At 42.1% G+C, this 13,318-nt stretch overlaps 1 protein-coding gene across 1 annotated transcript; it reads left to right on the plus strand.

Moving 5' to 3' along the window:
• On the plus strand, positions 1-8,190 carry LOC144090677 (coiled-coil domain-containing protein 74B-like). The gene is made up of 7 exons (XM_077622392.1): positions 1-544; positions 4,582-4,629; positions 4,871-4,943; positions 5,228-5,426; positions 5,493-5,593; positions 5,661-5,711; positions 7,346-8,190. The coding sequence occupies exons 1-7, from the start codon at positions 253-255 to the stop codon at positions 7,446-7,448; spliced, it is 867 nt and encodes a 288-aa protein (XP_077478518.1). The 5' UTR covers positions 1-252; the 3' UTR covers positions 7,449-8,190.
• The last annotated feature ends 5,128 nt before the right edge of the window (positions 8,191-13,318 follow it).

Raw genomic sequence — 13,318 nt, forward strand, 5'->3', positions numbered from 1 at the left:
TTCTCCGAGGTGACTGGAACGCAGCGTCCAAAGCGGTGACATGTCTCCATAGTGACTGGCAGTTCACCGGAGAGTGGTTCACGTTCACATAATTCGCTAAAGCTGTGCATTTGAGGTTTTATTGAGAAACGTGTATGGTAATTACGTCAATGTTGTTTATGAGAACAATGGTGGGAAGGGAGCTGATATTGATACTTTGACCAAGTTTACCAATAAATTTAAAAAGAAACGACGGCTGGGTGAGGCACGGCTATGTCTAGTAATCACCTCCCGCCTGTACGACACCTGCAGCAGTGGAGTCGAGTGGTGAATCTCGGAGTTTCGTGCAAACCTCGACATTTACTGGCGAACAGACTGCAGCTGCTGCCAATCCCCCCCGCCTGGGACCGAGAGGGACCGAAAGCAGCGACGGTCCCTGCTCACCACGACACAGACCCCCGCGTCGCTTCACTGCAGAGGAATATTGAGTTCCTACAATACCAGCACAAAGAAACTCTTCAGAAACTTCACCAAGAAGTTGACGAGCTCAGAAGAGAGAACAAAGGTGAATTTTTAATCTCATCTCATTTTCTGAACAGCGTTATCCTCACTAGGGTCATGGTGGGTGCTGGAGCCTATTCCAGCTGACTTCAGGCCACAGACGGGGGACACCCTGAATTGGTGGCCAGCCAATCGCAGGGCACAATCCAATCAGCCTACCGTGCTGTCCAATCAGCCTACCATGCATGTCTTTGGAAGGTGGGAGGAAACCAGAGTACCCATAGAAAACCCACGTGGGCCCGGGCAGAACATGTAAACTCCACATAGCCAATCGCAGGTCACAAGGAGACAAACAATGTAATCCATCTCATCTCATTTTCTGAACCGCTTTATCCTGATTAGGGCCGTGGGGGGTGCTGGAGCCTGTCCCAGCTGTCTCCGGGCCAGAGGCAGGGGACACCTTGAATCGGTGGCCAGCCAATTGCAGGCCACAAGGAGATGGACAACCATGCACACTCACACCCATACCTAGGGGCAATTTAGAGTGTCCAATCAGCCTACCATGCATGTTTTTGGGATGTGGGAGGAAACCGGAGTACCCGGAGGAAACCCACGCAGGCCCGGAGAGAACATGCAAACTCCACATAGGTGGACCGACCTGGATTTGAACCCAGGACCCCCACTGTGAGGCCGACGCGCTAACCATTCAGCCGCCAAGCCGCTCTGAGATTTTAATATGTAAACCAATTAGCCGTAATTGATCATTCACTGCCAATCCCAGATTAAATGGATTGGACGTCTCTTGTCGTTATTGACAGCAAAATGTCAAACTTCCCCAGCCCTTCCAGATTAAGATGCAGCAAGGGATTTTTTTGCGGCCTATTTCAACATTTGCCAGAAAAATACTGATGCAGGAGGGAATTAATCAAAAAATATTTCTGATGACGATATTTTTTTTCTAAACAATTAGGGGAAGGCAACATTATAGTTCCATTTGGTTATCACATAACTTGACCACCTGCACAACACTGAATAGTCCAAATTGTGCCCAGGAATTTTTTTTTTTACTGTCAGTGGCCCATTGGCTGAGTGGTGAGCACGTCGGCCTCACATTTCTGAGTTTGATCCCAGGTCGGGACCTTCCTGTATGGAGTTTGCGTGGGTCTTCTCCCACAGTATCATCCGACACCCCAAAAACATGCAGGGTAGGATGGTTGAACACTATATTGAACACATATATATCAATCCTCACTTGTTGGTGGTATGAATGGGTACGCGAATCGTTGTCTGTGTCTTTGTGTGTCCTACGGCTGACTGGCGTCTGGCCGGTGTAGTGACCATTTTGGCCCAAGTTCGCTGGGATATGCTATATATATGTACACAGTCAGTTCAATAAGTATTTGAACACCCTGCTATATTGCAAGTTCTCCCACGTAGAAATCATGAAGAGGTCTGAAATTTTTATCGTAGGCGCATGTCCACTTTGATATAATCTAAAAAGAAAACCAGATATCACAATGATTTTTTTTAAAGATTCATTTGTGGGATACAGCTGGAAATAAGTATTTGAACACCTGAGAAAACCAATGTTAATATTTGGTACAGTAGATTTTGTTTGCATTTAGAGAGGTCAAATGTTTCCTGTAGTTTTTCAACAGGATTGTATACACTGCAGTAAGAATTTTGGCCCACTCTCTCACACAGATCTTCTCTACATCAGTCAGGTTTCTGAGCTTTTGCTATTGTATTTAGGTCTGGAGACTAGCTAGGCCACATTAGGACCTTAATATGCTTCTTACGGATCCACTGGTTTTCCTGACTGTGTGCTATGGATCATTGTCATTCAAAGACTCAGCCACGACCCATCATTAATGCTCTGACTGAGGGAAGAAGGTTGTTCCCCAAATATCACAATACATGGCCAGGGTCATCCTCCCCTTAATACAGAGAAGTCCTCCCATGTACATGAAAAGACCCCCAAAGTATGATGCAACCACCACCCTACGACACTGTAGGGGTGGTGTTCATGGGATGGTACTCATTCTTCCTGGTACTCATTCTTCCAAACACAGTAAATGGAATTATGACCAAAAAGTTCTATTTTGGTCTCATCTGACCGCATGACTCACCCCCCATGACTCCTCTGTATCATTCATCATTGATAAACTTAAGATGGACCTTGACGTGCTAATTGAAGCAGGTTGAACCTTTCATGCCACGCATGATTTCAAACCATAATGTCTTGTTGTATTACGAACAGTCACATTGGAAACAGTGGTCCTAGCTTTTTCAGGTCATTTACCAAGTCCTCTCGTTTAGTTCTGGGCTGATTCCTCACCTTTCTTAGGATCATTGAAACTCCACAAGGTGATATGTTGCAAGGAGCTCCACTTTGATTAAGATTGACCGTCATGTTTAGCTTCTTCCATTTTCTAATGATTGCTCCAACAGTGGGCCTTCTTTTCCACCATGGATCATGGTAATTTTGTCTCTGATGTCTTTGGACAGCTCTTTGGTCTTGGCCAGGTTATAAGTTTGAGTCTTACTGATTTTATCAAGTCAGGGTGTCCCCCGCCTCTGGCCCCAAGTCAGCTGGGATAGGCTCCAGCACTCCCCGCGACCCTAATGAGGATAAAGCGGTTCAGAAAATGAGATTTGAGATGAGAAAGAGATGATTGTATGGGGTGGGCAGATGTATTTATGCAGCTAATAACCTCAAATACGTCGTCCATCTGATTCAGGATAATACATGGAGTGGAGGTGGACTTTTAAAGGCGGTCTTTGAGGGTCAGAATTCCAGCTAATAGTCAGGTGTTCAAATACATATTTGCAGCTGTATCACACAAATAGATTGTTTAAAAATAGTACATTTTGATTTCTGGATTTTTGGTTTGAATTGAAAGCTTTATTGTCATTGTACATAAATACATATACAAATGTTGTGCATTGTACGTTGTACAACAAGGTGCAGTCCAGGTACAGCCCAGCCAAACGGTTATGACATACGTACATACATACGTTTACAATACAGCCAGGCTGGCTGCTGATTCGCCATTGACAGAACTTCACAATCAGTGGGGTTGGGAAGGGTGAAAAAAACATGGCGTTCACCCCCCTTCAATAGAAGAGGAATGACAGGTATGGAAAAAAAACATTAAAAACATTAAAATCAGTACACTCAACAGCAGAAGTAGGTAGGCTGACCCCATATAAGGTATGGACAGGGTTGGACAAGGGGGATCCGTCCCAAGAGATTAAGGCAGTCACGGCAACATGATGATCTGAATCATATATTACATTTTGTCCATCAATACTTATTGGTGGATCATGGAGCCGTTCAGGGGCAACATGATGATCTGAATCATATATTAAATTTTGTCCATCAATACTTATTGGTGGATCATGGAGCCATTCAGGGGTGGGTCATTGACTCCTGGGAGATTTTGCCAAGTCCAAAGATAAGTTTTTCATTCCAGTCCTGCGATGTACCGAATCTGTTGCCTTTGCTGGGCTCTCTTCTACCAGGCTGCTCTATCCGCGTCCAACAAAGAAAATCAAGCACCGCGTCCTGCTTGTGGTTGAGCCATTAACCTGGTCACCGTATTAAGCTTGCAATACAGGTCCCCATCTGAATGTCAGCAGCCCTGGTAGAGCCTTCAATAATCTAACTCAGACCACGGCGCCAACGCCCTTCCGACAGATTTGACAGTACACGATCTTCTGAGCTCCCCAGGAACTCATCGTTTATCCAAAGCAGGTTCTTCTCTCCCTGCTCTCCTTTTAGTCCAAAATATTGAAGGACCAGTTCACTAATTTCAGGACACCCTGAATCAGTGGCCAGCCAATCGCCAGGCACAAGGAGATGGACAACCATTGACTGCAATTTAGAGTGTTCAACCAGAATGCCATGCATGTTTTGGGGATGTGGGAGGAAACCGGAGTACCCGGAAAAAAACCCATGCAAGCCCCAGGAGAGCATGCAAACTCTACACAGTTAGGACCAACCTGAGATCAAACCCTCAACCCTTGGACTGTGAGGGAGACGCGCTAAACACTGTTTCACTGGGCTACTTTGAATTTATCTTTTTTTTTTTTAAACAGAGCTGAAGTATAAGATGATTATGGAGGCACCCAAGCCAAGTAGAAAAGGTAAGCTGTAGATGCACCCTGAAAACAAAATATAAAAACAAAACTACATGATTCATTTAAATAACATCATTTGGAAAATTGACTTTTTATTGTTTTATTCAAATGGTTAGTTTTCTGGCCCACATCTCATTGAACAACTGTAGAATATATTTTGTGAAAATGTGCCAGTGACCGAGCCACTTTGTCTTGTTTTTGGCTCATTTACATAATAACCACCCCCACCCATACTGTGATCTTCTAGTTTTGAATCATAACCAAGTGAGTGTTGGGCCTGCCACACATGGAAGAGAACCCCAACAGAACCAAATGCTCAGGTGAATATTTGATCAAATTTAATTTTAGCAAATTAGTAATAGAAATACAATTACAGTAGTACACCTGAAGGTTCACAAATTTTTAATACATGTTTTAAATGGATACACTTTAAGCCTGTAACAAATTATTTGCTTTTTTCAATGGGAAAAGTATTTTGCAATCAGAAACACTTGTAAGCAACTCCAAATAGGGACTATTCTTGATTATTACTTCGAAGAAGTGCTCACGTTTTGTCTGTGTACATTTTTATGAACTTACATCCTAATGTTATCTATGGGGTCAGGAGCATGGGAGACTGCATGGAGATCGTTGGAACCTTCAGATCAAATTGTAGGTCACAACAGTCGGAGGGGCTCGCTTTCTCAGCGCAGCCACTTCAAGTCCAAAATGGTCCATCTCATCTTCCGCGTGCATCCACGCTACGGGAGTGTGAGGTCATCATCCGGCAGCTGTACAATACCAACAGTTTACAGTCTCAGGAGGTGTGTCAAAATCACAAAATGTCTGCTGTACTTTTTGTGTCTCATCGATAATTCTGTGCCTTGCAGATTGCACGCTATAAGGAGTTGCTGAAAGATATTGTGGTCAACAAGAGAATCACTCCAGAAAACTACAATCTGACCAAAGTTTACCTCCTGGGTGATATCTGGTAAAGAATCAGAAAATGTGTGTGGAAAGGGCAAGCCAAGGTCTTATGAGTGCTTTACATTTTTCAGCAAATCCTCTGACTACACCTTTCCTAACCTGGATCCACAAGCAGGAAAAACGTATGTAGTTTTGTGTCCGTCTTTTGTGCCTCTAGGTATATTAAGTTTTAAAGAATAAAGTAGGGACGGACCTTTGGAAGAATGGTTAGGACTTCCCCCTCACAGTTCTGAGATCGAGGGTTCAATCTCCTGTGGGTTCTGACCTGCCTGTGTAAAGTTTGCATGGTCTCCCCTGGCCTGTGTGGCTTTTATCTGGGCACTCGGTTTTCTCCCAGAACCCCAAAACATGCATTGTAGGATGGTTGAACACTTTAAATTGCCCCAAGGTGTGAGTGTGAATAGTTGTGCCCTGCGATTGGTTGGCAACCAATTCATAGTGTCCCCCGACCTGCTGCCAATAGTTGTCCAACACCCCCCGCGACTCTTGTAAGGACAAGTGGTACGGAAAATGAATGAAATAAACTATGAATAAACGGAATAAAACTAATGGAATATTTTGTCACGTCACACACAGTATGCGATTCTGCAACTAAGTTTGCAGTTATTGACTGTCTCCAAATACACTGTAAATTCCTGAAAATGGTGGACACCACCCAATTGTAATTAATTTGTAGAAAAATAAAAATATAAGCCATGTCTGATAATAAGGCATAGGTCTCCAAAATATAAAATGAAATACTCGTTGATTTTCTGGAACCAGTAACCTCAAAAGTGTCGCAGGGGGTCCCAGAGACTATCCCAGTCAACCATGTGAACCAGGCAGGGGACACCCCGAATCGGTGGCCAGACAATCGCAGGACAAAAGGAGACAGACAGCCATACACGCTCACAATCTTAGCTAGGGGCAATTTAGAGTGTTCAATCAGCCCACCAAACATGTTTTTGTGAAGTGGGAGGAAAGTGGAGAAAACTCCTGCAAGCCTGGGGAGACCATGCAAACTCCACAAAATGAGGACCCCCGCCCCCCACCTGGGATCGAACCCTTGACCCCAGAACTGTGAGGCTGACGCGCTAACCACTCTTTCACCAGGTCTGTAAAGATGGATGTTACATAAAATAATTTATTTGATCAAGAATTGTTGTTTTTTTCACCAAACTTAATGAATCCTCATTCATTTGCAGCTGCCTTTCGCAGAAGCTAAAGTGTCACAGTCCCACTCGTGTGTTCACAGCCAGTCTCAAAACCACAAAGCACTTCACTTCAATAAAAATGGTTGTTACAATTATAAGGAAGAAAAAAATCAAATTAACTTCTTTGCTTGCGGTGGGTTCAAGAAGTAGCCAATAATGCTTGATTTACTCTGGGCTCAGAGCTGTTAGAGCAATCTCCGGTGTAGCAGTTTCATCATGGCAAACTAGAGATGTCCGTTCTTTTTATATCTGTCAAATCAGTAATGGCTAGTGTTCACTTGTTCTCCTATAGTAGCACGAAACATCAGGGCTTCTATTCCGTTTTATGAACTCGCCCAGCAGTGTGTGAGCATAGCAGCTTCATTTTTTTTTTTGCCAAACCACTGATTATTACCTTTAAGTCATTATTCTGTATTGGAACCAAGTGTCTTCTCTTTAGAAGTCGGCATGTATCTGTACATAACAAATCTCACAAACAGTCTCAGAAATGCTATAATAGCAATAAAACAACATATATTTTTGTGACACAGATTGATGAATCCACGCACATTTTCTTTCCCCAGGACTGGCGTGACCCTACCAGCGCTCTCAAAGAGCCTTAACTCATCTGTGGGAGAACGCCAGAGAAGAAGTCGAACTGTACACAGAGGCCACAAAGTGCGGTGAGAAAAGCGAAGATTTACTTCTCAAAACACCAGCAACCTTCAGGACAGCAGCAGTTGTTTTTGTCAAGCAAAGTCCCAAATGACCGGATATATTCTCGAATAAGTTTCAATAGCAGATCAATACAGCGTTCGGGATTTTCCAAGGGACGATTAAGTTGTCATATGGGATAAAAAAAAACTATAGAGCGCTGATTGGGTGAACCATAGTATTGTCCAGTAACTGTGTTGTTATGTGAAACAGTTCATGAAATGGAGAGGGGGTCAGCCATTTTTTGTTATAGTTTGATTCTTTTATGACATGAAGTTATCTGGATAAAATGGCTTCAACCTGAGACTTCAGATTAATTCCAGAGGCTTGGAATGTCATTAATGTCTGGGTCAATAACAACATTTTCTGAGTTCTCTCCAAATACATACTGAACGAAAAAATGCAGTTAACTGTTATCTTTTATATTCACTTCAAGTCAGACCTCCAAATATTGTTAACACCAGTACCATCTCAAATCAAACTATCAGATGTTTTTATTAAAGTTGTGCTTGTATGCCTTTCATGCAATCATTTTTTTTTGGGACAGACAAACTTTCTATACTAAGAAAAAAGCCTTGTTGAACTAGCAAATTAGCCTAAAATATTCACAATAATGTGCAATAAGCCACAATAACTGCCATATTGCTACCGTATTTATTCGAGTATAATGCGCACCCGTGTATAACGTGCACCCATAATTTGTGACTAAAAATTGGTTAAAAAAAAATTCACGTTTTCTCAGCTCATACCAAGGATGGCACCGGTACTGGTAACTGGCAAATGCTGAACACATGTCGCCATGACAAAACATTTATTCACAACATATGGTACGGAAACCTAGTAAAACAAACTACCAGTATGAACACAATTCTCAAATGGAATGTACAATTTTAAATCAAAGTCTAATTCATCATCATAATATTTTAAATTTTTCAAAGTCTGATCCGTCATCCATGGGCGGACTCGAGTGACCGGCTGCCCTGCTAACGTTTCTCTGGAGCAACTTTTTTTTAAATTTTACGCTCCCCTATCAACTTGCCGAAGGCTATTTGGAGAGTGCTGGCTTTTGTAAATAAAAAAAGGTAGATTATATCCCCTGGGTTCTGATAGAACGGCTTCTCGCGTGCCATCTGGCGGAGAAAGATGATTTGCTGAGAACCTTAATTCAAAGATTAATCTGAATGTTTTCTATGCTTGTGTAAATTTTCTGGAGTAGGATTTCTGGATTTACAATTTCATTACAGTAGTACTTACTGTTACTACTACTTTATTTTCTCTATTTCTTCTGTCACGTACTGTTCTGCGTGATCTCCAAATGGCTACTACTTTAAATGCAAGGATAAAATAAAAAATATAAAAAAATGGCAGCACATTGTAGTATGTACTTGTATTTAGAAATATGTCCAGTGGGGGGAGTACATGCCCTTGTTATTCCTAAGTGAATGTTATCTGTAACGGGCCGTATATGGCCCGCGGGCCGAGGTTGAAAAACATGTACACACACGATCCGGGGACGGGGCGAGCACGCGAATCCTGCTTCGGCGAAACGTCCGTTCGGCGAACTGTCCGTCGGCCAAACGTCCGTCGGCCAAACGTCTTTCGGCGAATCGTCCGAGTACCAGTATTTTGTCATAAAACTAATGACCACTTGCATAATGTGCACCCAAACTTTGCCTCAGTTTTTTTGGTCCAAATTTTGCTCGTTATACTCGAATAAATATGGTACTTAGGAAACAAACTAAATAAACTGGTCATAAACCTCTCCATTGTAATTGCTTTACTGCGAGTGACATAATTGCTGCCAGCAACTGAAAAGCAACAGGACCAATTATATCACATCCATTTTCTGCTTCACTTTCTCGGACATTAGGGGGGAAATTGTGATGTGTTCAAAAATTCACTCTAACGTCAATACATACGCACTAACATGAAATTTTAATAGCAATTTTGTCCTTTCTGCTTGCTTACATCTAAGCTTCTCAAGAGGGAAATACCACAAACACTTGACTGTGTTTGCTTTTAAAGAACATCCTCTAAGAGAAACTAGTACTTCAAAAAAGGAACTCAGAGCTTGTGCTCAGTCTTGGTTGAAAGTAAATGTTTGTTATTACATTTTTGTTTTGTTTTACCAAGTCTGTCTCATGAGTGTCACCGAAATAGGCATTAGTCAGTTAAGCCAGTCTATTAACATGCGTATAGTGTTGCAGTACTGAGAGCTGCTCTGTGGCAGCTGCAGCCACAAAGGAAATGGTGACTAAAACCTCAAAAACCAGAGCAACCGTTTTCTTTTTCTCTTTTTTAGGTGGCATGTCTTTTTGATGACTTGTAATTCTAATTAACTTATCTAATGTTTTTCTGACGGTTTCCATTTATTAATGTTCAGACACAATCCCTACATTAATTCTTCCTTTCAGTATTTCCTGTTAGCGATTTACGGTTTTATGCCCAACAGCTTTTAGTTCAATGTGAATTAAACTGATCAGATAAGCCATGTGTTTAGGCAAGGGCATCAAAACTCATTTCTGTTACAGGCCACGCCCGCCACCTAGGCTGCCATAATTTACTTTTTGACAGCTTTTCTGATGGTTGATAGATAATCTATAGACATTAAATGTCCAAATAACCTTCTTGAACCTCTGAAATATTCTCTTGTATTTTTTTTCAATTTACAATGTTTTTGGTAAAAGGGAGAGAGGGAACATGGACTATTTCTTTACCTTTTAATCTTTTCTTTTTGTTATGAAAAATAACTAAATATTTTATTTATTTCTATTTGCATTTCGCCTTGGCGGCACGGTGATTGAGTGGTTAGAAAGTTGGACTCACAATGGAGGACCTGGGTTCAAATCCAGGTCGGTCTACCAGTGTGAAGTTTCCATGTTCTCCCCGGGCCTGTCTGGGTTTTCTCTGGGTAATCCGGCTTCCTTCTACACTTCAAAGACATGCGTGGTAAGCTGATTGGACACTCTAAAATTGCTCCTAGGTATGAGTGTGGGGGTGAATGGTTGTTTGTCTTCTTGTGCCTTGTGCCCTGCGATTGATTGGCCTCTAATTCAGGGTGTCCCCTGCCTCTGGCCTGAAGTCAGCTGGGATAGGCTCCAGCACCCCACGCGACCCTAGTGGGCATAAAGCGGCTCAGAAAATGAGATGAGATGTACATTTCCTCCCACATCCCCAAAACATGGAGAGAAAGCTTGTTGATCACTCTCAGGGGTAGGCAAACTATACCACAAAGGTTTGTGCGGGTTTTTGATCTAACCCACCAATGTGGTGTTTACAATCAATGGATTCTAGTCAGGTGCCTCTGTAGAATCTTTGTTAAACTTAGTGTTGGAACAATTGGAATAAAGACAAGGACCGACTGTGGCTCTTAACGGTAGCTCTAAATTGTCCCTAGCTGTGACTGTGCATGAATGGTTGTTAATTTCCTTGTGCCCTGTGACTGGTTGTCGACCATTTCTGGGTGTACTCTGCCTCTACCCTTTGTTCGCAGGGGGAGGCTCCAGCAACCTTGTGAGGATTAGCGCTTCAGAAGACAAATTAATTAATGCCACCAAAATTAAATTACTATTAATCCTGAATTATTTATAAAAAACAAATACTTTCCCCAAGTTATTACCAGTGGCGTCTCTAGGTCTATTTTAGGAGGCCATCAGGTGCCCTAAAATATTTTTGAGACCCTCTGATTTATTTTTTTACAAAAATCGTTTCAATGAAGCTAGAATGTGAGTTAATAATAATTATTAAGATTTACAGTCAACACATTTTTTATGATAATGTCCGTGTACAGTCCAGCTCAAATATATGGCGTTCTGGACCGCGCTTCTCGCTTGCTCGCTCTCCCTCCCTTTTTTTCTCCCCCAAATATAGGCTTCCTGTTGTACGGATTACTTGAAGCAGGCCAGGCCACTCGGAAACATGATAGGGGAGAGAAATGATTGGTGAGAAATGATTCCATTAGCACCCGCCAGGGGTCGGCAATAAATAATTGGTAGAAAATTAATGCAATACGTTTCCATAAATATATTTTCAGTTGAGCATTTTCGATACGAATATTTATTTATGCTTTATTTTTATGCTGAATAATTAGCAATTATTGGTCGCCGAACCAATTATTTGCAGTATCTGCCATAAGCAGGTGTATGTCTACTACACATAAATGATTTAGTAATAATAAAATGTAATGATTAATATCTATGAATGGGCGCCCCGGCGGATGAGTGGTTCGTGCGTCGGCCTCACAGCTAAAAAAAAATAAAATAAAATAAAAATTATTATTATTTTTTTTTTAAAGGGATTTTATTTTGTGCGCTCCATATGATTTTCTGTGCGCAGAGAAGACGAGAGTATTGCGCAATTGCGCACGCGCGCAGCTTAGAGGGAACATTGCAAGACACGCACCTGCACGCTTGCATGCACATTGCGAGCATTCCCAACCTGAATTTACGACCCAACCCCAACTCATTGACTACTTCCTTTCCCCGTGAGAAGTTGAGAGACTCCCAACTTTGTAAGGAATTACAGAAGTTGGGCTCACTTACCCTAACTCTCCAACAAGATCACTTCATAATGGTGGTGGCTCGGTATATTTTCGACGTTCCCGTTGATGCCCATCCAACCATGGCCCCATACCTCATTGAGGATGCTGAAATCATCCAGCATCCTCTGTTTGAAAAGGCTGTGGTGAAAATCCCAAACTTCAAAATCGGCGAGTCAACACCACAGCAAGAGGCAACCGTTGAGGCCCTCAAAGTGAACCCGAATTCATCAGATGGTGATGAAAATGTATCTTCTGGAGAGTCTGAGATGTTCTCTTGCCAAAGCATTGTAAAGAGATGTCGCGTTGGCATGGAGAAGCCCAGTCGCGCCCAATTTATAAACACGTCGTTCATTATGCCTACTTGAAATATCGTTAAACGTTTTTTCACCAACACTTGTTTTTGACGACCGTAGACACAGAATCTCCCCGAGTGCTTAGAAATGCAAGTTTTTTTTTTACACACTAATGACCATTTTTGGGATCGTGAGTTTGCCTTCTGTATCATTTCATCAAATCCTCATTTGGAAGGTCCTCCATAATATAGTTCTTTTCTGAGCGAATGGAATTTATCTTGTAAATTCACAATCGCAAATGCCAAAAATGCAATTTGCTTCTTGATTTGGGACTACAACTCTGACCGCATGGACATGGTAAGGGAATCATTTAATTGTTATTAGGCAGATTATGGCTATCAGAATCTTTTGTTGATTTTTCAATTTTTTTAGGGATTGCGAATGACGCAGTTGAACTCGTTGAACTTTAGTTGAACTTATTGGAAGGTGTGTAACCCGTTATATTTGGCAAAAAAATGGCACAGCGTTCCATCAAAAGAACACTACCACCAACTGGGAAGCACGGTGGTGGCAGTGTGATGGTCTGGGGCTGTTTTTCCGCCTCAGGACATGGACTACTTGCTGTAATTGATGGAAGAAGGAATTCTGCTGTCTACCAGAAAATTTTGAAGGAGAAAGTCCACCCCTCAGTTCGTGCGCTCCAACTCCAGCGCTATTGGAGCATGCAGCATGACAACGATCCAAAGCACACCATCACGTCCACCTCTGAATGGCTAATAAAAACAAAGTTAAGGTTTTGGAGTGGCCAAAGTCCGTATTCTAATTGAAATGCTGTGGTGTTATCTGAAACGGGCTCTTCATGCTAGGAAAAACCTCCAATATTTCAGGATTGAAACAATTCTGCACAGAAGAGTGGGCCAAAATTCCTCTAGTTGGCAATTACTTTTTCACAGAGGGCCAGTTTGTAATTTTTTTCTGCATTGGTGAATAAAATCATCATTTAGAAACTG

This window comes from Stigmatopora argus, chromosome 16, assembly GCF_051989625.1.
Source record: "Stigmatopora argus isolate UIUO_Sarg chromosome 16, RoL_Sarg_1.0, whole genome shotgun sequence".
Taxonomy (NCBI): domain Eukaryota; kingdom Metazoa; phylum Chordata; class Actinopteri; order Syngnathiformes; family Syngnathidae; genus Stigmatopora; species Stigmatopora argus.